The sequence below is a fragment of the Chelonoidis abingdonii genome, chromosome 4 (assembly GCF_003597395.2).
Source record: "Chelonoidis abingdonii isolate Lonesome George chromosome 4, CheloAbing_2.0, whole genome shotgun sequence".
Taxonomy (NCBI): Eukaryota; Metazoa; Chordata; order Testudines; family Testudinidae; genus Chelonoidis; species Chelonoidis abingdonii.
In genome coordinates this window covers 70,353,732-70,375,930 of record NC_133772.1, presented here as the reverse complement: position 1 = coordinate 70,375,930, position 22,199 = coordinate 70,353,732, and the positions used below count along the sequence as shown (strand labels likewise).

The 22,199-nt window shown below is 39.0% G+C and overlaps 1 protein-coding gene across 2 annotated transcripts in view; it reads right to left on the bottom strand.

The window, feature by feature from the left end:
- The window catches only part of PDHX (pyruvate dehydrogenase complex component X), a 100,317-nt gene that overhangs the window by 20,291 nt on the left and 57,827 nt on the right, over nt 1-22,199 (bottom strand). For both annotated transcript variants that reach the window (XM_032770680.2, XM_032770679.2), the window contains 3 exons: nt 18,579-18,762; nt 16,127-16,274; nt 2,250-2,308 (listed from right to left, as the gene is read on the bottom strand). In XM_032770680.2, the coding sequence (XP_032626571.1) occupies nt 2,250-2,308; nt 16,127-16,274; nt 18,579-18,762 (391 nt within the window). The remainder of the gene's footprint in view (nt 1-2,249; nt 2,309-16,126; nt 16,275-18,578; nt 18,763-22,199) is intronic.

Sequence of the window (22,199 nt, the reverse complement as noted above, 5' to 3'; positions counted from 1 at the left end):
CCACCCGCCCACCCCTATCCTTCCATTATGGCTAAACTACAACAAGTGCATCCTCTAACAGTTATTTGCAGCAACATGCAAATAAAGTACGGAAACAATCCACACATTACTCCCCTACCCCCCCCATTCAAAACACCCTCCCAATTCTCCTCTTTTCAAATGCTTACGCAACAAGATGGGCTTTGCAATGTACCCTTAAAGTAATGAGATGAAGGCAATTTTGGATCAAAGAGGGGAGGAAGTTTCAAAGTCAAAGCATTCTCACAGAGAATGCTCTACTACTCTTTTGAATTTCACAGAAGAGTCTCTGTACCTGCAGCAATATGGAATAAGGAGAGAGGCAATCTCTCAGGTATACAGTTCATAGGTAAGGCTACGATTTTGTCACAGAGGTTGCAGAAGTCATGGAATTGGTGACTTCCAGAGAACTCCATGACTTCAGCCAGTGGCAGCTGGAAGCTGCAGGGTACTACCACCGTTCCTGAGCCACCGCAGAGGGACCCTGGAGCTCCCAAGCCGCAGCAGGGCGGGAAACCCCAGAGCTCTAAGCCCCAATGGGCAGTAGAGGCCCCCGGAACTCTGAGTGGGGGCCCTCACAGCTGCCCATTTTGTCATGGATATTTTCAGTAAATAAGTCAGACAGGTCACAGGCTTCTGTGAATTTTTCTTTATTGCTCGTGACCTATCCCTGACTTTTACTAAAACTATTGTTGAGTTACTGCTGCGATGACTGGGAGATCGCTGAGCGATGTTCAGTCGCTGACTTGATGGCATTCCTTGTGAATTCTCACTTAGAGTGGGCCCTGTGAAGGCCACCATCTTTCACCACAACACTGCAATAAATTTGGTTACTGCTGACACGTAGCCATTTGACTCGATCAGCTTCAGGTAAAGTTGTAGTTGTTGCTCTACGTCAGCCTGTCATGGTATAATTCCCCACTCTGAACCTTAGCATCCAAAAGATGGGGTACCAGCATGAATTCCTCTAAGCTTAATTACCAGCTTAGAACCTGTAGCGCTGCCACCAACCAGGAATTCCAGTGCCTGGTACACTTTGGTCCCCCCAAAATCTTGCCCGGGGACCCCCCAAGACCCAGACCCTCTGGATCTTAACACAAGGAAAGCAAACCCTTTCCCCCACCGTTGCCTCTTCCAGGCTTCCCCTCCCTGGGTTACCCTGGAAGATCACTGTGATTCAAACTCCTTGAATCTTTAAAGAGAGGAAAATTCACCTTCCCCCCTCCTTCTCTTTCCCCCTCCCAGACTCTTCCTGAGACAGTAATCCTGACACAGAGAGACTTAGCCTCTCTCTTCCCCTTCCCTCCTTTCTCCCCACCAATTCCTTGGTGGATCCAGACCCCGTCCCCTGGGGTCTCACACCAGAATAAAAAAAACCAAACAAACAATCAGGTTCTTAAACAAGAAACTTTTAATTAAAGAGAGAAAAACAGTAAAAATTATCTTTGTAAATTTAAAATGGAATAGGTACAGGGTTTTTTAGCTATAGGCACTGGGAATACCCTCCCAGCCTAAGTATTCAAGTACCAAATTAAATTCTTTCAGCAAATACAATTTGTAACTTCCTGCCAGCCAAATGCACAATTTAAAACTCCTGCCAGCCAAATGCACATTTGCAAATAAGAAAAACCAAACATAAGCCTTAACTCGCTTAATCTATCTAGTACTCACTATTTTGAACTTATAAGAGCCTGTATCAGGGAGATTGGAGAGAAACCTGGTTGCACGTCTGGTCCCTCTGAGCCCCCAGAGTGAACAACCCCCCAAAACTAACAGCACATACAGAAACTTCCCTCCCTCAAGATTTGAAAGTATCCTGTCCGCTGATTGGTCCTCTGGTCAGGTGACAGCCAGGATTACTGAACTTGTTAACCCTTTACAGTCAAAAGAGATATAAAGTACGTTTGTTCTATTAACTCCTTCTATCTGTTTATGACACAGCCATACAAAAGAAGACTAAAAATATGCATGACAAAATCTTAGCCTTAATGATAGGCCATTTAGGACTTTATTAAGTCAATGCCAACACCTTAAATTCCATGTCAAAAAGCAATACATAGTGCAGATCATTGAGCATTATTACTATGCTCAATACTTTCATCTAAAAAGAGGTAATGCACAGAAATACAGTTATACTATAGTACTAAACAAGCTTTGTCAATACTTCTTTTGTCCCCCTCAAAAAAAGTTTATACTACAACTATATTATTGAAGGTAAATTATTTACTTACTTTGAGGGTAACTGCTGTTGCTTTGATAATAAAGTCATTTACTGATACTTTAATATCATCTGTAAGAGGAAAAATAAAAACAAATATTATAAGTAGTGGTTACCACTGTAGCTCCAGAAATTACAAACTAGATAGTTTCATGACTGAATATTCCAATGTTTCAGTCAATTAGTCTTTAGGACTCTTAGAAAGTCATACTAGCACAAATTATTAAATAATTGGGTTACACAATCACAGCATGTAAGCACTATATAAAATGCATACATTCTAGACACAACGCACAAGGCTTCTATTACCACAAGGAAAGAGCAGTTCAGAAATAGTGTCCTATTAATTCCACAACAGACAAAGGAGAAAACCCGTAGTCTCCTCTAGAAGATACTCCAGTTTATTTGTTTCCATACTGAAGTGTCGGACGAGGGAGATGTGAATGGACAAAGCTCTGCCTAATACATTATTAGGCATATTCTCATATAGGCAAAGAAAAATGAAAGAGCAGTCAAGATACCCTAATAAAAATTAGAGATGGAGAAAAAAACAAAAACCAACCACCCATGACTGAATGCTTCACTAGTATTTAAAGCACAAAGGATAAAATTAAAAAAGCAGACGTGGATAGAGAGGCAAGTGATTAGGAGAATTGCGATTCATGAACTTTAGAACAATTAGTTTCCATTAATTTAGTTGTGTTAGTTGACAAGAAATGTCTATTCTGGGAACAAACTTAGCTGTTCTCCAAAATTCTCTTAATTGACAGGGAAAATATCACACCACAGAAATATTTTGTTTCCAAAGGCAAAGACATATCTTATTTTCAAAAATGACCTACTGTGTATTTTAGGATGGAAAAAAAAAGTGCGTTCAGTTTTTAATCAATGCTGATGAGCAATCTGGTGGCTTAACTACACCTCTACCCTGATATAACACTGTCCTCGGGAGCCAAAAAACCTTACCATGTTATAGGTGAAAACGCGTAATATTGAACTTGCTTCAATCTGCCAGAGCGCGCAGCCCTCCCTCCACCCCCCCGGAGTGCTGCTTTACCGCATTATATCAGAATTCATGTTATATTGGGTCGCGTTATATCAGGGTAGAGCTGTATTTTTTTTTTTTAGGGGGCAGGGCGGACTAACATATTAATGGTTGATCTAGAGCCTTTACAAAAGTGCTGGACTGAGGAGTGGAGAAACCAAAATCCTCTGTCTCCTCCACACAACAGGAACCTCCCGGACATCAAGAAAAACTCCCCTCCCACCGGCCCTGCACTCACCTATGAATGAATGTGAACCTGGTGTTAACAGCTTCCAGAGGGAATTCAGTATTAATTGCTTCACAAACCCTGGCCTCCAGGCTAGGACTACTAACAAGATTAGCATAAGCGCTAGTGATTGTATTTGTGTTTTTGAACATCCACCCTTGATGAATTAGACTGAAACCTCCAACTCATATCACAGCCATTACATATGCTTAGTCCTGACATAGATGAGATTAATCACCACATGAGCAATCACTTTTTGTCATATTAACATAACTGAGGTTGTTTTGTTTCAAATGCCTAGGTCGGACATGAATAAGAGATATACATGGATTAAGAACCCAAGCACTATTAGTTAACATGTGAGCTCATCTTTTAATTCGTTCATTAAATACTGAAGTTCTGATGCAAACCTAAGCAATTGCCTGTATTTTTCATTTTTTCAAGCTATTTCTAATTTTTAAAAAACCCTTTAAGGGAATGCCAAAATTTCACATGGTTGAACACCACCACACAATCAGGATCCAATCCCGTAACCATTTATGTGCATATATTTAAGTAACTCATATGAGTTAGTGCTTGCTGAATCAGGTCCTGTGCTTTACAAATATGCAGTTGGGCTGAGGGACAGGAATGCATGTTAAAGTTCCAACCTGTCATTTACCTCCACGTTTACCTTGCACTATCCTGGGAATTGTGCATGTAGCTGAGTGAACTTTTTTGAAAATCTGGTGAAATGGATTCTCTTTTCAAATAGGTTCTAAATAAAGGTTCTTGTTTCGCCCCAAGGGTTTTGAACTGGTGACCACCACTGAAGGGATTTCTGATTCAATGCCCCAGATCCAATTCTGCCTGTACTGTGTTGATTCCAGGTCTGTTCCAATATAGGATGAGTCAGTGTTCTGTTTCCAGTCAGTGTCCTCCCAAAATATCATGAAAACAACCATTCTTGCAAGATTTTGACCCAGATGGCATAACTCTCATGGAAACAAATGATGCTGTTGGTTGGGGTTTTCCAAGTAATTTAAGGGATTCGGAAATTCAGTGGGATTAGGTCCCTTTGGATCCCAGCTGTAGGCTCTAAACCAAAACACCAGCTCTAATTTGACCTATCTACAAACTAATACAACTCTGAAAACTGCCTTGGCAGCACATTTCATAATTACTTATTATCAAGCTAGTCTGACCCATTTGGCTCCACCAGCGGTTATTGCAATTCGACATTAAATGTGGGAGTGGGACACTACAGTAAGGAGAATAGTGAATAATGAGCAAACTGATTTTGATGAGTGATCTATTAGCAAAATCCTTCCAGAACACTCTCTTTACAATGTACTGTATATCCACTCTTTAGACCTTTCCTGGTCGTGAAGAGATGAAATTACTGCAGAATGTGAGAATATTTTTTCCCTTCAAGCACACATACTGTATGTAGGAGGCGGTTATGCGCTACTCTCAGATGAGAACTGGAACTAAAAGAAGAAAAAAAAATCACTAATTAGGAGAACTTTATCATACAATCCTATCCTTTCAGCTGACACCATGAGAAAAACTTCATTCTTTGCCTTTGACATCATAACGCAGACCACATCTCCACTTGACTCACTGTAATGGGATAATGATTTACTTTATAACACTGCAAGCAAAATAAATACAGAAACAGTGCTGAGTTTAAATGGAGAAAGAATGCCAGTCACTTAGAACACCAAACTTTAGACAACATTGATATGTCAAAACGTCAAGATAATTTATGGAGATCATGTTAAAAATTAGACGTTGTTGTAACAATACTTTGGAAGTCTTTAGGACTAAAATGGGAAGACGTTTTCTTTTGCTAGAATGGCTTACAGTGAATTAATTACTAAAAAAATCTGTAGTTTGGTATATTTAATGTAATATTTAGTTTACATTTATGTATCCTTTTTTCCAGAAAGTTACCAAGGAACTTTGCAAACTCTAGTATATATTATACATGCAGGAACTGCTCCACATGCTAATGAAATGTAGCCACCTCTGAAGTACAACCTAGCTGCTTTAAGAGTATATCTACACTATGCGTCTGAGATTTTTTTAGGGTATTAAACATATTATCAAAAAAGCTACAGCTTGCTGGACTAGTCTATTGTCATAGTAACTGCTGGCTCCTGAACACCCAAGGCAGCATAAATGCTTCAATTCAGGGGGTTAGGTTTACAGCACTTGATACACGTGTTTGAAAACATTTCTCAAACAGAGGAAATTAAGCCGCATCTCTATAATTAAGAGATATTTGCTTAACTCTAACTAGTGAAGTTGGGGGTCATATCCTAGTCTCCTTTTGTCCACATAACTAATCTACAGTATTTATCATCATTGGTAGTGTCTTCCCAAAAGAGAGCCAGGACTGTATTCTAATAGCTGGGATGTTGCAGATGAATACCGAGCTACACTGGCAGAGGTGTGTATGAGACACAAGCTTGTCCACATTATTCCTGGCCGAGCCAGAAACGTCAGTGTCCATTTCCCTTAGTGCAAAGGCATAGTGAAAATAGAATTCATCTTTTCACCAGGACCACCTTAGTTGTGTATATTCATAACAAATCAGAACCATAAAAATTCTCTGTCTAGAGGATGCTGGATTCTCTTGCCTCCTGGACAGCAGCTTCCTAGTCATATGTTAGAAACCACCATCCTAAAACCAAATTAAAAAGGGATCACAACTCAATTTTCAGAACACAACTCAGTTTTCATTTAAGGACATTCTGGTTCCTTCCTCCACCCTCACACACACACACCTCCACTTCCTGCAACACTTAGGAAACAAGTGAATTTTTAAAGGCGCCCACTCCAAAACGCAAGTGAATCATTTTATAAAGACAAGATAATTCTGTGAGCAGAACCCATTCCATTTCCTCCTATGACCTTTAGTGGTTTGAAATCTACTCAAACTCCCCTTTGATGACAGCCTGTGAGTAAGATTTCATCTGAGGGAATAAAACGAAAGGAAAATACTCCAGGTACTCCAGCAGTTAAAAAGTAGTCAGTCAGTGACAGCAGGATCAGACCATATGCCATCAGAATCTGGGAAATCTGAACATAACAGCTAAATTTTCCCCTGGGACTTTACTAAGGAGGAAAGGTAGTCTAGTCTAGTCTAGTCACTAAGGCACAAGACTAGGAGCCCATTTTTGAGTTCTAGTCCCAGCTCTGTGCCTTTGTCACCTCTGTGCCTCAATTTCTGTATCTGTAAAATGGAAGAACTCACTCACTCACAGGTTGTAGTGTGAGGAATAGCAAGTGATTATGCAATGCTTAAAAAAAAATGTAATCCCCTCGATGAGTTTTAGAGTATGTCACACCAAGAAGTCTATGCACACATCCTGAACATGGGAGAGGTCTTTTTTAAAAAAGTGTAAAATCTAGCTTAAGTTGCTGAAGTTTATATTAAATTATTTTTAGATTTAAGTTGTTTTTCTTAGACTAACTGAGAAGTAAAAGGAAGCTGTGGGCACATGCCAGGTAAAATATAGAGCAAAACAAGATGGCAGGGTCAACCTATTTCACAGATTCCAAAGGCAGAAAGCACCAGTTAGAATTTAGACATGATCAAGTATAAATGTAGTGACCTGTCCTCCTCCTAAAGGAGGTAACCCCACCTTTTGTTTTGCTCTATTTTTATATAAAGGTAACTTTGGCAAATCCAAAGGCATCCACATGACAACCCACTCGCAAAGAAATTTAACCTAGCCCTTGATTATTCTTTTTTGCTGTTGCAGTGTGATAGTATCAAAGCTGATTAACTTTAAGGTAAAAGCCAATCATTAAGTAAAACAAAATCCTTTTATCATCATGCACTGGCATCTGGATGATCCCACTGGTGTGAAATATTTTTAGCACAGGACTATATTAAGCTTTGAATGGGAATAGATGCCACACATTATGAAAATTATGTTTTTCATTTTAGACAAAAATCTCTACCCAACTGCACATAGATTACTGTGCATACAGACTAGGGATTGCTAGGCACCCTTTCCCCAAAGACTAGAAAATTGCTTATTCGTTTTGGTGTTGGCATTGTTGTACAGACCACTGACATATGGGACCATGAAAGCTACTGAAAACCTGGGGTTTGTGTCTAGAACAACTATAATTCTTTCTTAAACAAACAAACAAAAAAAAAGGTTAGAAAAATTCAGGATGAAAAAAGCGAAACAATAAAGAGACACTGCAACACAGATAAATGGTAGAATTAGTCAAATCATGAGGTAATTTAGTGATGAATCATTTATTTGATGAACCCATTGTTGAATGTTATTCTACCTGTTCTGTTTGGTGGGTAATTTAAATTTTTGAGATTGATATAGTCACAGGAAAAAGTTCAATATTCATTAAACTATCTGCAATTAATGTGACTAGTTACTTGCCAAAATTTTACCCAAAGTCCACTTTTTTTTTTTTTTTTTTTTTTTTTAAAAAAAAGGGTCTTAAGCTCTTTGGAGTTTAACTCTCGTTGAAAGTCAATAGGACCTAGGATCTGAAGTCATTTAGGTACCTGTAAAAATTTTACTCCAGACCTAATACATGCTTATTTTAAAATGATATATATTCAGTTTGCATTTATTACTGATATATTTAGTGATTATTTAAATATTCTTTTGTGTGTATGTCTATATATATATATTTATTTATTTTACACGCGTGCACACACACACGCACACACATACCCCTCTATGTTTAAAACAACAGTTTGGTCCACAGCTGAATATTGCACATTGTCTGGGGGAAAGGTCACTTATGGACCGTGTCAATATCCAGCTAAATGCAGTTATGAGACTTATAGCTGAAGTCCACTCTGCTGCCTTGGCTTCCAGTTCTTGCAAACATCTTTCCTCAAGTTATGCAGTGAGAGATGGCTACATTGCTTTCCCATACTCAGGCACTCACTAGCCAAAAGCTCTCATTCCATGACAACCTTGTTCACCTGCCTTACACTTACCTTAAGACCTGCCAACCATCCTCAGAGAACATGCAACAGGGCAGGCTTTGATGTAAAAACAGCAAACACTCCATAGATGATCCCACCATCAAACTGCCTGTTTTCTTGCTCTGCCATAGACACTAGATGACCATCAATTGTACCAGGATATTATGTGGAAGATGCACTCACTTGATGCATAAATGGCGAATGAAGGATTCACCACAGTGTGAATGCAGAAACCTCCATTCTATAGAACACATTGTGAACAAGTGCCCATCTTTTCATTTCCAGGAGGGATAGCAAAAGTGCATGCTGCATCTCCTGAAGCTGTCAAACCTTCTGTTAACTTGTAAACGTTGCTATTTCCATAGCAGTGCATTCAGTGCATAGGATGAACAGGACTCAAGGAATAGATCAGGCTTTCGTAGTGAAGAGATTGCTGTCTGTAGGACCCTTGTTTATTTGTTGCAGAATGAGGCAGGGGATTGCATGAATAAAGCTGGTTTTGTGGTTTAAGCAGTTGAATGCCACACTGCAAAACTGGTTTTGATCCCTAACTCTGCCACAGAGTACTTGTATGATGCTGGGTAAGTCACTTAAACCAAACTTTTCACAGGTGACACAACCTGTTCCTCATTTTCTGAGTGCCCAATTTGATACCCTGGGGTCTGTACTGCCAAAGTTCTCGCACTCACAAGTGCGATAGAGAGCTTTAATATACTAAGTAATCTGAAAAAAAAAATGCTATAGATAACAAATTCAGAGGGAGTTGGGGAAAAAACAGAGCATGTGATTCTCCTGGGAAACAATTTAAAGGACTACAGACAGGGGATTATAAAAGACCTGCATTATGTAGCTCTGCATCAGATGGCTGAGAGTGGGAAGGAGTTCAGTGATGGGATCAGAATCACTGCCTGCTAGGTGATCTATTAAGTTCCTTGGAAGCAGTATTCCCAACAACTTCCTGCCTCAGCAGAGACTTCCCCATGACCAGCCCCTCTCCTTGTTAGCTCTCCCATGTTAACCTGCTCTCCCAAACCTCAACCCGTAGACCCTCTGTCATAAACAGATAGCTAAGGGTTAATGTTTCTTATACCTGTAAAGGGTTAACAAAGGGAACCAAACACCTGACCAGAGGACCAATCAGGAAACAAGATTTTTCAAATCTCAAGGGAGGGAAGTTTTGAGTGTGTGTTCTTTGTCTCGTCTCTGTTGTCTCTCGCTCTGAGAGTGATCTCTCTATCTCCAGGCTTTCTAATCTTCTTTTCCCATTATACGTACAAAGGTAGAAAGACAATAGGCTTATATATTGTTTTCTTTGTATTTACATGTGTGTAGTTGCTGTGAATGTTTTAAATCGTATTTTCTTTTTGATAAGGCTGTTATTCAATTTTTTTAAGCCCATAACCCTGTAATGTCACCGAGTGATACAGAGACCATTTTTGGTGTCTTTTTCTTCTTTTTATATAAAGCTTGCCTTTTTCTTTAAACTTGTGGATTTTTTTTTCTAGTTGGGCTCAACGGAGATTGAGTCTGCAAGCTCAACCAGGGAATTGGTGGGAGGAATTGAAACAGGGTGATCTTCCAGGGTCATCCAGGGAGGAAGTTACGAGGAGACCAAGGGGAGGGTTGTTTTCCCTTTGTTGTGAACTCAGGCCATCTGAGTCTTGGGGTCCCCCAGGGAAGGTTTTGGGGAGACCAGAGTGAGCCAGGCACTGGAATTCCTGGCTGGTGGCAGCGCTATCAGATCTAAGCTGGTAATTAAGCTTGGAGGTTTCATGCTAGCATCTCATTTTCTAAACTCTAAGGTTCAGATCTGAGTAGGAAAGCTATGACACCCTCTTAGGGTTGATATGATTGGAAAAGCAGCGGAAGCCACAGTTCTGCTCCCAGCTTCACCCTGTGCTTCTGATGACACAGGACAGGGTCCAATTCTGCTCAGACTTAAATCAACAGCAGTTTTGCCATCTACCACTTCAAAAGGATCAGGAGCAGAATGATAACATACAACTCCTAGAGGGGGTGACATTTTTACCTAGAAAAAGAGAACACTCCAACTAGCAGAAGAACAGCACTTTGAGATGCTCAGCTGAAAATGCAATATGCTACAGACACTAAGTGCTAAGACTTTAAGTTTCACAAAATCCAGGTGAGATTAATAGCCCAATTCCGTCAGGTACCTCTATTTCCATAGACTTTAATAGAAATCATTCAGTAGTGTTCAGGATTGGACCCAAAGTGATTCACTGTGTGACACTGAACAAGCTGACAGAGTTTGGAATAGATAGCCCTGCTCCCAGTGCTCTGCTCCAAACCCTTCAGTAAGATAGCTCAATTTATACAACAAGGACAAAAGTGTCCATTTCATGAGACAGTAGTGAATGCTGAGCTCAAATGAAATCATATTTCACGGCTGAAGAAAATTCCATTGGGATTATTGCCCATTGCCCCAAAAACCATTTTGATTGGAACAGAACTACAGTTTAGAAGAGACCAGTGCCCAAAAAATCTTTTACGATGGTGAAGATAAATGGAATTTCACTGGATAATCTGCCATTAGAGGAAAGAAAACAGAGCACATATTGAAATGGAAGAATTACAGAACAGCTCACATGCATTTTCTTTAAACCTCATGGCTTTTGAGCACCTAATTACGCCAACGTTAATGGTAGAGGGAGGACGTATTGAAAGCTCTAGAAAAACTATACATGTCTGAAACTTAGTTTTAAATTACTATGTTGGGTTCTGTACAATCTCTATAGAAAATGTTCTAAACTATGTGCTAGATGACAAGGAAATAAAGTATTCAGCCACTTCCACAAGGAAACATGAAACAAAAATTATGATCTCGCTTCATGAACGATTCAATGCTTACAATAAATTCAGACAGACTTTGTTACAAATAAAGCTATATATAAATCCAAATATCATAGAATCTTTCAATCAAAAGTTCCTGCTCACAAGGGCCCTTTCTGTTTGCATTCTAGCACTAAATTTACAAAAGTAATGCACATAGGGTTTGAGTCACGTGACATCTTGCGCCAAATCGAAAAATGTAATCCTACGTGGGCAAATGAACTAGTGTAAATTGGGGCATCTCCCACTGAAGTCAAATGAACAATATTACAAAACAGTTCATGTGCTAAATCTATACATGAATTAGTCTCTTATTTGTACATTGATGGATGACCCATGATTGGGACCATGTTAATGATTTGTCTAGGTGATTATTCAGAGTAAAGAAAGTTTGTTGGTTTCTCACAATGCAGATCATCAGGAGAACATAAATTTGTTACAACTGAAAGATGTTTCAACAAACTGAGGACAGAATATCATTCAAGTAGTATCATTTCCAGTTGGATCAGAGACACCCAGTCCATATTATTTTCTTTAGCCTCGTTATTTAAAAACAAGTCTAATGTGTTTGTGGGGATGGATAGCTCTCAGTGTTTTGAGCATTGGCCTGCTAAACCCAGGGTTGTGAGTTCAATCCTTGAGGGGGCCATTTAGGGATCTGGGGATTGGTCCTGCTTTGAGCAGGGGGTTGGATTAGATGACCTCCTGAGGTCCCTTCCAACCCTGGTATTCTATGAAGCTTTCAAATGAAGGGCAGATAGTTCATAAAATAGAGCAAGCAAGCTTTGATGGGCTTGTCTTCCTGAGCTCACTGTGGGACAAAAAGGTTCTACTGAGATTACATCTTATTCATTAAGGCACTGGAAGCGTTAAGTGAACTGTACATGCTACATAACACCACAATGGCATCGCAGGAGCAAAGAAAGGGATTCTTTCTGCCCCTAGTCCACTAAGACAGGCAGTTAGTAGCACCCTTCTTTGCTTTAGTAGACAGCCCTGTATTTTGTGGAGTTGCTAACAAACAGCATGAAATTCATCTGGGTACAAAGAAAAATCATAAACACGTGAAGATGTGTAACTAAAACACTAAAGTGATAAGACTCTTTAGAGGGTATGAGCAGGGATTACAGCTCACTTTAGTAAGTAATGGGCCTGAGGAAAGACCAGTGAGTGGTATGTTAAAGTTTATTTATTGTTGTGGCCTAAAATCCTCTTGAGATTTAATTTAAGTGGCATGTAGTGTGTTTTTCTGTCAAGTGGGTATCTTTACTTTCTCAATGAATGATGTATATTTGTGGTAAACTGGTACATTTTCTCATATTCAGTGCATCTTTTCAGCTATTAGATTGCTCTGCTGAGCTTGGTATTTTGATCATTGTGAAGAAGTGCTGAGGCGTATTTTTTTTTTTTTTTTAGGAAACTACCTTGATTCTGTTACTTGCATTTCTGTGCATTGGATTTTACTGTATTTATTGCTTCGTTTTGCTGTTTCTGTTTTCCCTAGTGTTTGATGCATGATTCAGTTTCATATCTTGTTTTCAGTGGTGAGGTCCTTGGGTTTTATTCTCCAAAAATAGGATGGTCTATTAACAAGATTACAGGTTAGATTCGCCCCCACTTTACCTGCTACGATGTCTCCCTGCACTAGCTAATGTTAATGCACCTAGTACAAGATAGGTTCACACCAGGAAGGGCGGGCTGTTTTTTTCAGTGTGGTCCTGTCTTGTGAATTCTGCTGGAGGAGCACAGCTTTACAATCAGGTGAAGGCTGGCGAGGGGAAAGCATTTAATCAGTACCACTGGCTGCACTATTTCCTGAATCAGTAATATCACTCTAGGAAGGTATTGTGTAGTCAAAGGCCCCCGCCAGGGTTGCCACCTTGGAAGCTAACGTATCACTTTCCTTGGCTGAATCTGGTCCTACAAGTTTTTAAGCCATGAGGATGATGATGATAAACACAGCCGGAAAGCTTTACAATAAAATGCAAATGCTGTATATAGCTTCTTTGGATTTATAAAGCCTCCTCTCATATGTAGCAGCATGTCAATGTGTAGCATGATGTGATGTAGAACATATAGATATTAAAATTGGCTCAACAACAGTTGAGAACATATATACATCCAACACAAATGACCAAAGGAAAACAATCAAAACATTTGATTCAGAAATCACATCAGAAACCTGTTCATTACCTATATACTTTCTTGTGTAAAACAAAGGGCGATATTCACACACATCTCCACAAAAATCATTCAAGAACAAAGCTGCATCTTCCTAAAACTTAATATACACCATTCATTTAAAAAAATATTATGACATGCTAAAGACAAATTTTTCTTTTGATGTAAAAGAAATGATATTCAGAACTCTAATCCTAATTCACTAAACAGGCTTGGCTCAGCCTAACATTTACTTACTTAAACTTTATTTGTGAGAGTTCTTAAACACATTTTTTTAAAAATTAGAAGAGCTGAGCGTTGCTGCTGGGTTTATGAAGTCTACACTTCTGTGAGTGAGAAAAAATGAGATTTCACAGCAATACGGTCCAAAATTAGATTTGCAAAGTGACAAAGATAGATCTGTGTCCCTAGATGGTTCCACATGGTTCCATTCTATGCATCCGAAGAAGTGAGCTGTAACCCACGAAAGCTTATGCTGAAATAAATTTGTTAGTCTCTAAGGTACCACAAGTACTTCTGTTCTTTTTGTGGACACAGACTAACACAGCTGCTACTCTGAACCCCAGACAATGTGGCGTCAGCACTGTCTAACCTGCTTGATGGCCCATTAAGGCCCATCAGCTATACAACTGACCTACTGAGAGAAGGCAGATTCATGACTCAGCAAGGTATGCAGGGACATCCCTGTGGACAGAACTCTAAGGTTTTTCTATGCCATGTGCTGGATAGCTTGTCTTTGGGACAAAAAAAAGCAGAGACTGCATGGCAAGAGACTATAAAAGGCTGCTGCAGCTCCTCCATCTTGTCTTCAGTCCTGCTTCTTAGTTCTTGAGGGACCTTGCTACAAACTGAAGCTCTGAATAAAGGACTGAATGATCCATCCCAGCTGTGGATGTACTCCAGAGACTTAATCTGAGCTTGCAATTTATCCATCACTGCTACAAGCCTGAACCAAGAACTTTGCCATTACTATATGTAATTGATTCCATGTAACCAATTTTAGCTCTCATCTATATCTTTTTTCTTTTATGAATAAACCTTTAGATTTTAGATTCTAAAGGACTGGCAACAGTGTGATTTGTGGGTAAGATCTGATTTGTATATATTGAGTCAGGTCTGGGGCTTGGTCCTTTGGGATCGAGAGAACCTTTTTTCTTTAACTGAGGTATTGGTTTTCATAACCATTCATCCCCATAACGAGTGGCACTGGTGGTGATACTGGGAAACTGGAGTGTCTAAGGGAATTGCTTGTGTGACTTATGGTTAGCTAGTGGCATAAAACCCAAAGTCCTCTCTGTTTGGCTGGTTTGGTTTGCCTTAATAGTATAGGAACTCTAGCTTTGGGTTGTGACTGCTCTGCTCTAAGTAATTTGTCCTAATTGACACTCTCAGAAAACAGAATCATTACAATCCTACACACAGATTTGTCATTTAGGAATTCAACCTACAATGCATCCATCCTGATATGCCAAGATTTTAATACAGCACATATTTACTCTCTAGGTGGTCAGTCAGAAAAATCTGCATGAAAAATCTGCAAGGAAACAAGAACCTACTGTATAATTAGAAATCTTATGTTAATCTGCAGTTGTGTGAGCATTCTCATACTGGTTGGTAGAATAACATTGCAGTCTTCTGGTCTCCTAAGAACCTGTCTGATTCCAGTAACCACAAGCAATCACAGAGTGTGTGTCTGATTCCAGTAACCACAAGCAATCACAGAGTGTGTGTCTGATTCCAGTAACCACAAGCAATCACAGAGTGTGTGTCTGTCAAATTACAAATGGTAATTTTTTGCTTGTCTGTCAATGCAGTGAGAAAAAAAAAAAAGACTACGTAATAACAGACAGTTTTGATAAGTGTAATACAGCAGATGAATCCTAAAGTAGAATTAAGGATTGAAGATTATACCACTATCTGTGCCAAAGCATTTTGTCATTTTTAGGCTGCATTCTAACTTCTGGAAGATAGGCCATGAATTTATGAAAGACGAAATATTGTATGAAGTGAATCTCCTATGTACAGAGGGACAAATGTTTTTCCAGAATGATTACTGAATTCAGATGCTAACCTGAAAAATTAGAACTGGGCATGGTGGTCTTAGGAAGGGTACTCAACATTTTCTGAAAATCAGGCCCTTTTGAAGTGATTATTGGGCTTCCAAAAATTAAGGTACCCAAAATCACAAGTCACATTAGAACAGCTTGACTAGTAAGTTTATTTCCCTAGGAAGGAGCTTTTAAAAACAACATGCTGAATGAAATCAAATTTAAAATAAAACCCATACCCTGATAACTTTTACTTGAGTTTAGATTTGTAGACATACATGAAAATCACACAGCAATCAGCACCAGCCTCCCCAGAAACAGACACAAAGTGGTTGCTTAAGACAGGACAGTGAAACAGGAAGCTTCTTAATGAAAACAAAATTCTTTAAGAAAAACAAATTGTTGCAGCACAAAGAAAGAAAGTTTATTTGAATGCCCAGTATTGAAACTCAATATAGAAGACTAGTCACTCTGTACAGAGTGTGGCTATAACTAATTGTATAGCAGGTTAAGATAGTCCAGTTAGTGCTGGGTACTCTTTAGATCAGTTTATTTTGATTAATAAATAACGTTTACCAACCTTTTGCTAGTTCTTTCCTTAGTTTCAAGATAGCATCAAGGTCACAGTCAGTAGTAGCATATGAATGAGGCACAGTAGTTTTAGATTCTGTTAATCTCTTAGCAATAACTCTTCGGGTGTTGCTGGCAGGGACTTCTGTGAACATACCCTGAAAGCAAATATTTTGCATACTAAATACAGGGAGAGAACACACACACTCCTCTGCTGAAACAAGAGTAGGGCAGTAATGCTTTTCAACTGGTAGCTTTTGTTCACTTACAACAACCCCAACTTTCAAAAAGTATTAAAATGTAGGACGTATTTAACATGCCTAAGATTAAATTTAAATAAATTGAATTTTCTATTCTTACTGAAAGATAGCAGAATGAAAAATCATATTCAGACCAGCAAAACAGGTTATACAGAACTAAGGAAATTAATGCAGTACAGTGTTTATTTTATCTTACTCCATAAAGCTGAAGTGTGAGAAAATGAAGGCTGAAAAAAATCTGAATATTTGCTCCACTGCACCATGCCTCACAGATTTAAATCTGGATAAACACAGAGATTCTAGGCACGGTACTACAACATGTTATATAAGTACTTGATCTTTAGCAGATAAAGGAAATCAAGATGGTAGTCCACAGAGACAATATTGACAAGTAATTTTCTTTAAAGAAAATTCACAGTCATATACATTTGGGGAAAAAAAGTGTACCAAATTTCTATTATTCTGCCCATATTTCTTATCACTGATAAGGAACAAGATAACTTCAGTTTACAGAGTACAACGAATCCTACTGATCTAGCAAATTACTCCAAAAATATCAGCCCTGGTTCTCAGCTGGTGAAAGCAGCATTGCGGTATTACAATAGTTTAGGGCCTGCAGAGTATAGTTCTGCTGCACCTTTATTTTAGTAGAAGACTGTTAGTAAAAGCTCTGTTGAGCTATCAATTTATCAATCCCTTTAGTGGTTGCTTAAGACAGGTTTCACTGTACATCTCTCTCCTTTGTCATCAACCTGCCTCTCCTGCCTAATTCATTCAGTCATGTCACAATTCAGCATTCACAACCTTTTGATGAAAGGGAACTCTATTGCAAGCAATTACTTGTAATGCCAATGAAAACAGAAGCAGGAAAAATGTGGATTTCACAAGAAATACTCTCCAAAATTATACAGCATATACACTGTATGTTAAATAGAAATCACAGTGTGCTCTGATATAGCTGCAGGCAAAGCACTTTTTTATCATGACAGAAAAAAATATCTAGGCCTGGATTTTTTTTTTTTTTTTAACCATACCAAAAAAACATACAAACAAACAAAAAAACACAACAACAAAAAAAACCCACCCTACATTATTTCAACATAGAATACCAAATACCAGCCCTGAAACTGCAGCTATACTTCAAAGTTGGTTCTAGAAGCAGAATGGTCCAATTTCATAGATTCTGTCTCGAAGCATTCCAGCATGGTGGAATTCCCCCCAAAATAATGTATCTTTCAATATTTCAGGCCCAACTATTCAGAGAAAACTTTGTGAGCCTTTGACATTTTTAAACACAAACAATCTTTACTCAACCCCAATCCTCTAACCCTAGCCTAATCCAACTCTACACACCTAAGCTATATTTATTTTTAATCCATGCTTATAGAATTTTGCACTCACATGCCTCTAATTATTCAGAGATTTCAAAGTGCTATACATATAATCAAATACATGTAATGTTTATTGTATAGGTAGGGGAAAACTTAGCCACTGTGGCCTTAAGTAGACGAGGGTGGAAAAAAAGGCGGGGGAGGGAGGTTCCCCCAATTGGGTTAGCTCAATTGAGGTAAAAATGGAGATCAACTTTGATCAAAAAGATCACTTTAGCTCAACTGACCTAACAACTTAAACATCCACTTAGCATCAATTTAATGTCTTTAGTAGGTTAATATATAGCCACGTCATGCTAAATGTGTTAAACTGTGTTTGCACTGACGTTAACTGTGGTTTTCAGTCCAGTTAAAGTAGCTTAATTGAACTAATTCAGTTGGAGGGGCACCTTTTTCTGAGTGTAGATAAGGACAGAGAAGTTAAGTGACATGCCTATGGTCACAGCAAGTCAGTTGCAGAGTTGGGAATAAAACCCATGAGTTCTGAATCCCACACTCCTGTTTCCAATCTCTAGATAACATTGACTAAAATGAAGTTCAGTATATTTGTCATTATTATTATTTTTTAATTAAAATGAAAAGATGTAGCATTATTTAGTTGTAACTCAGCGGTTCCCAAACTCGGTTCGTGGCTTGTGTAGGGTAAGTCCCTCGCAGGTCGTGAAACGCTTTGTTTAACTGAGCATCCACAGGTACGGCCGCTCGCAGCTTCTAGTGGCTGCTGTTCGCTATTCCCAGCCAATGGGAGCTGCGGGAATAGGAAACCCCCACTGTAACTGAATGCATGTTGCTGCTTTAACAGAAGTATTACCTGTGCTGCCGGCTGACCCGGTATAGAAATTGGCGGAACTGCAGGCCGTGGATAAACAGAGGACACAGTTGTTGCTTGTGGAGCCAATGGCACTATAGTAGGCTGAGTAGGGGCTGGAGAAACCATAGGTCTCGATTCCACAGCTTTGCTCTTCTGTTTCTCCTGCAGAAGACTGAGTGCATCCCTGTTGATTAAACAATAATACGAAAAATACTTAGAAAGAAACAAAGCATAACAGACAAAAAAAGAAATACTACAATTTCAAGAATCAACTGAGTAACTTCTGGCTATTAAAATTCTGGATATTAAACTAAAAATTAAAAGGCAATTATTTTTAATTAATAATAATTTTCAAAATGAAAACTCTGAGGAGCATGAAGAAACACCATAAATGTTTATAGATTATTCACCCCTGCCATGTTAGGATTTAAATCTGCAGCAGCACAGGGCAGTTGAGAAACAGGAATACATTTATCATCATTAAAGGATAACAGTGGCAAAACTATACTGTGCATTGTACTGTCAATTCTTAAAATGAAGGTGTTACAGGAGCAGATGAGACATGCATTCAGATTATATTTGGGACACAGCAAATAAAATCTGTTTCATTTATGTTACAGTAAATCACAGAATCATAGAATATCAGGGTTGGAAGGGACCTCAGGAGGTCATCTAGTCCAACTCTGTGCTCAAAGCAGGACCAATCCTCAGACAGATCTTCACCCTAGTTCCCTAAATGGCCCCCTCAAGGATTGAACTCACAACCTTGGGTTTAGCAGGCCAATGCTCAAACCACTGAGCTGTCCCTCCCCCATCACATAGACATAATTGCACCAGCTGTGAACACTGAAAAACAGACCAGTTATAAATAAAGCTGAGATTATGTCATGGAGAACATGGAATCAGTGACTTCCAGAGACCTCTGTGACATTTTATGCTGCAGCCCTGGGACAGCAGGGCTGGAGCTGTCAGCTAACAGGGGCCTCCACAGCTCCCAGCCGCTAGAGGCTCAATACTTATATTTATTTTTAATGTAATACCCCATTCCTGAGGAATTAATGAAAAATAATAGCTACTATCTTTATATGTTCTAGAAAATGTATAGTGTTGTTTGCTGGTTAGCTCTCACACTATTACAATAGTTGTGTCAACATCCTTAATGACTGCCCTGTATCTTTAAGTGGGGGGGAAGTTTGGCTGACAGGCCATGGTACAAACAAGACACAGAAAGGGTAAGTAATTTGCCCAAGGATAACACGAGTTCATCTCCAAAGTAGAACTCTGCAATACCTTGCTCCCAGCCCTATGTTTGGTCCACTAGACCATACTGGCTCTTTGACTAGGAAATAATAAAGTTTCACATCTCCTTACATAATGATTAAACAAAACCCTGGGAAACTTACGCTGATATAAGTGTGTATTTGTGAAAATATGCTTTAAAAATAAAGTGTGAAGAGCCTTCCCCATGAGTGAAGGGAACAGTGCTTTATGGCTGTGGGGGAGGGAAGGGGAAGAGATGAAAATTACTGCAAAAAGGAATGGAGGGTTTGAAAAGGGGCAGTGCAGTGCCTTGAGCCATCCTTTTCACATGGACCAAGGCTGAAGCAACTCATTATTTAAGTGCAGGGCAGATGTTAAGTGCAGGTAGTCCACAGGAAAAGTATATAGACTTAAAAAAAGAGGTGTTCATTAAAGGAACGAATGGAGGGTGGGTGGGAATTCCTATGATTGGTACGGCAGGGAGCCAATCCCCCATTCTTATAGCCCACCTTAACTCTCCATGGGGGAGTGGATGGTAAGGTCCCGGCAATGGATTTGCTGGAGGGACCTGGATGGAAAGAGAGGGGGAGCAGGTAACCTCCCCTCCCCCCCAGGTAATTATGAAATAAACATGGGATTACCTGCACTGTACGCTGTTATCTGCCAGGTAGACCCAGATATCTAATAAGTTGTGGCTTGATTAAGCCCACGTCAAACGTCTGCTGTCCTTCTTTCGACATAGCCAGTCAATAACACTTGTGTACAAAGATGCTTTGACACACAGGCAGTGTTGGAATTAAGTTGTTATAGGACCAATGACAAATATTATTTGCTGAAGTACCTAAGCACAACACATTGAGTTAAGGATGCAGTTTCACCCTTAATAAAGAATTTATTTACTTTTGCAAATTAAAATTATACTTGAATTTCTTTTAAAAGCAAGCATTTGTTATTTAATATAGATTCTGTACTGGAAGAAAAACTTTTACTGAATAAAATGATTTTTAAAGAAAAAACTAGATGTTTTAGCTGAGAAAATGGTCACAAAGATGACACAAAAAGAGAACAGAAAATTATTTCTGCTTTTTAACATAGCTGTAATAAGTATTTAATTAAAACCATCTGGTTATTGTCATTTGACTGATTTCCTTAGATTTTAAGATTTTAAGTGTACAAAAATATAAACTATTAGGAAAACAGATCTTTATTTTTAAATTAGAAGATTCATTTAGAAGTCTTTAAATCCTGTAAGTACAGCACATCAAATTTCTTACTACAGAATCTCTGCAATTCAACTGATTAATAAAAAGACACAGTAGAACACCAATTTATGAATGTCACAGGTTACAAACAAAGCATTCTTAAGACAGAGGCCTGCAAGTAAAACTGGTTGGGGACACAAGGCATTTCATATCAAACTACTATAACATTTAAAAAAAATTAGGTTGGCAACAACACTGCTTTTGAACTGCTTTTCTAAAACCCATTAACACAGCACGAGGGGCGGGGAGGGGGAAACAAATCTTAAGACAGGTAAACCTATTGTCAAAACAGCACACATTCATTGGTAAGCACATATTTTCCTTCCCACCACATGTATTAAAGTAAATTGAATATTCCTTGTCAAAATTGTTACGACATGGAATCTGCACACACTAGCAACTCAGTGTTACGCTTCACTACATCACTATAATAAGATGGCCCAGATACTTACAAACGTGCAGCCTTTTGACTAATACTTTCAGTGTCTCCATGCGAAGTACTAATTTAGCAGAAGCTCAGATTTAGGAAGTTCTCTGCATAGTTTGGACACCTTTTTCTCAAGTGCAATTGCCTACTCGTATATTTTATAGTTTAAGTAGACAAGCTGAAATAGAATATCCTAAGCAACAGTATTTAGAAAGCCCAATTCTGCAAACCTTAATAAATTAACATAACCTTGCAGTACATGGAGCCCATTGGGGAGCACATTGGCATCCCTGGTGGTTGTTATATAATACTGTGCTGTTCCTCAGCCACCTCAGTTTCCTTCTCCTGAATATCAGAGTACAAGGATGGATAGAAAACTCAGGTTCTCTACACTTAAATCACCACAGTAGCATGGCTGCAGCTGCACCACTGTAGCACTTCAGCGTAGCCACTCACTACAGCCATGGGAAGGTTTCTCCTGTTGCTATAGTTAATACATCTCCCTGAGAGGTGGTAGCTAGGTTGACAGAATAATTCTTCCATCAACCTAGTGCTGTCTACATGGGGCAGAGGTTAGGTACGTTTAACTACGTTGCTCAGGTGTGTGGTTTTTTTTGACTTAACTTTTAGTGTAGGCCTGGCCCCAGAAAGAGAAAGATGGTCAAAGAGTGT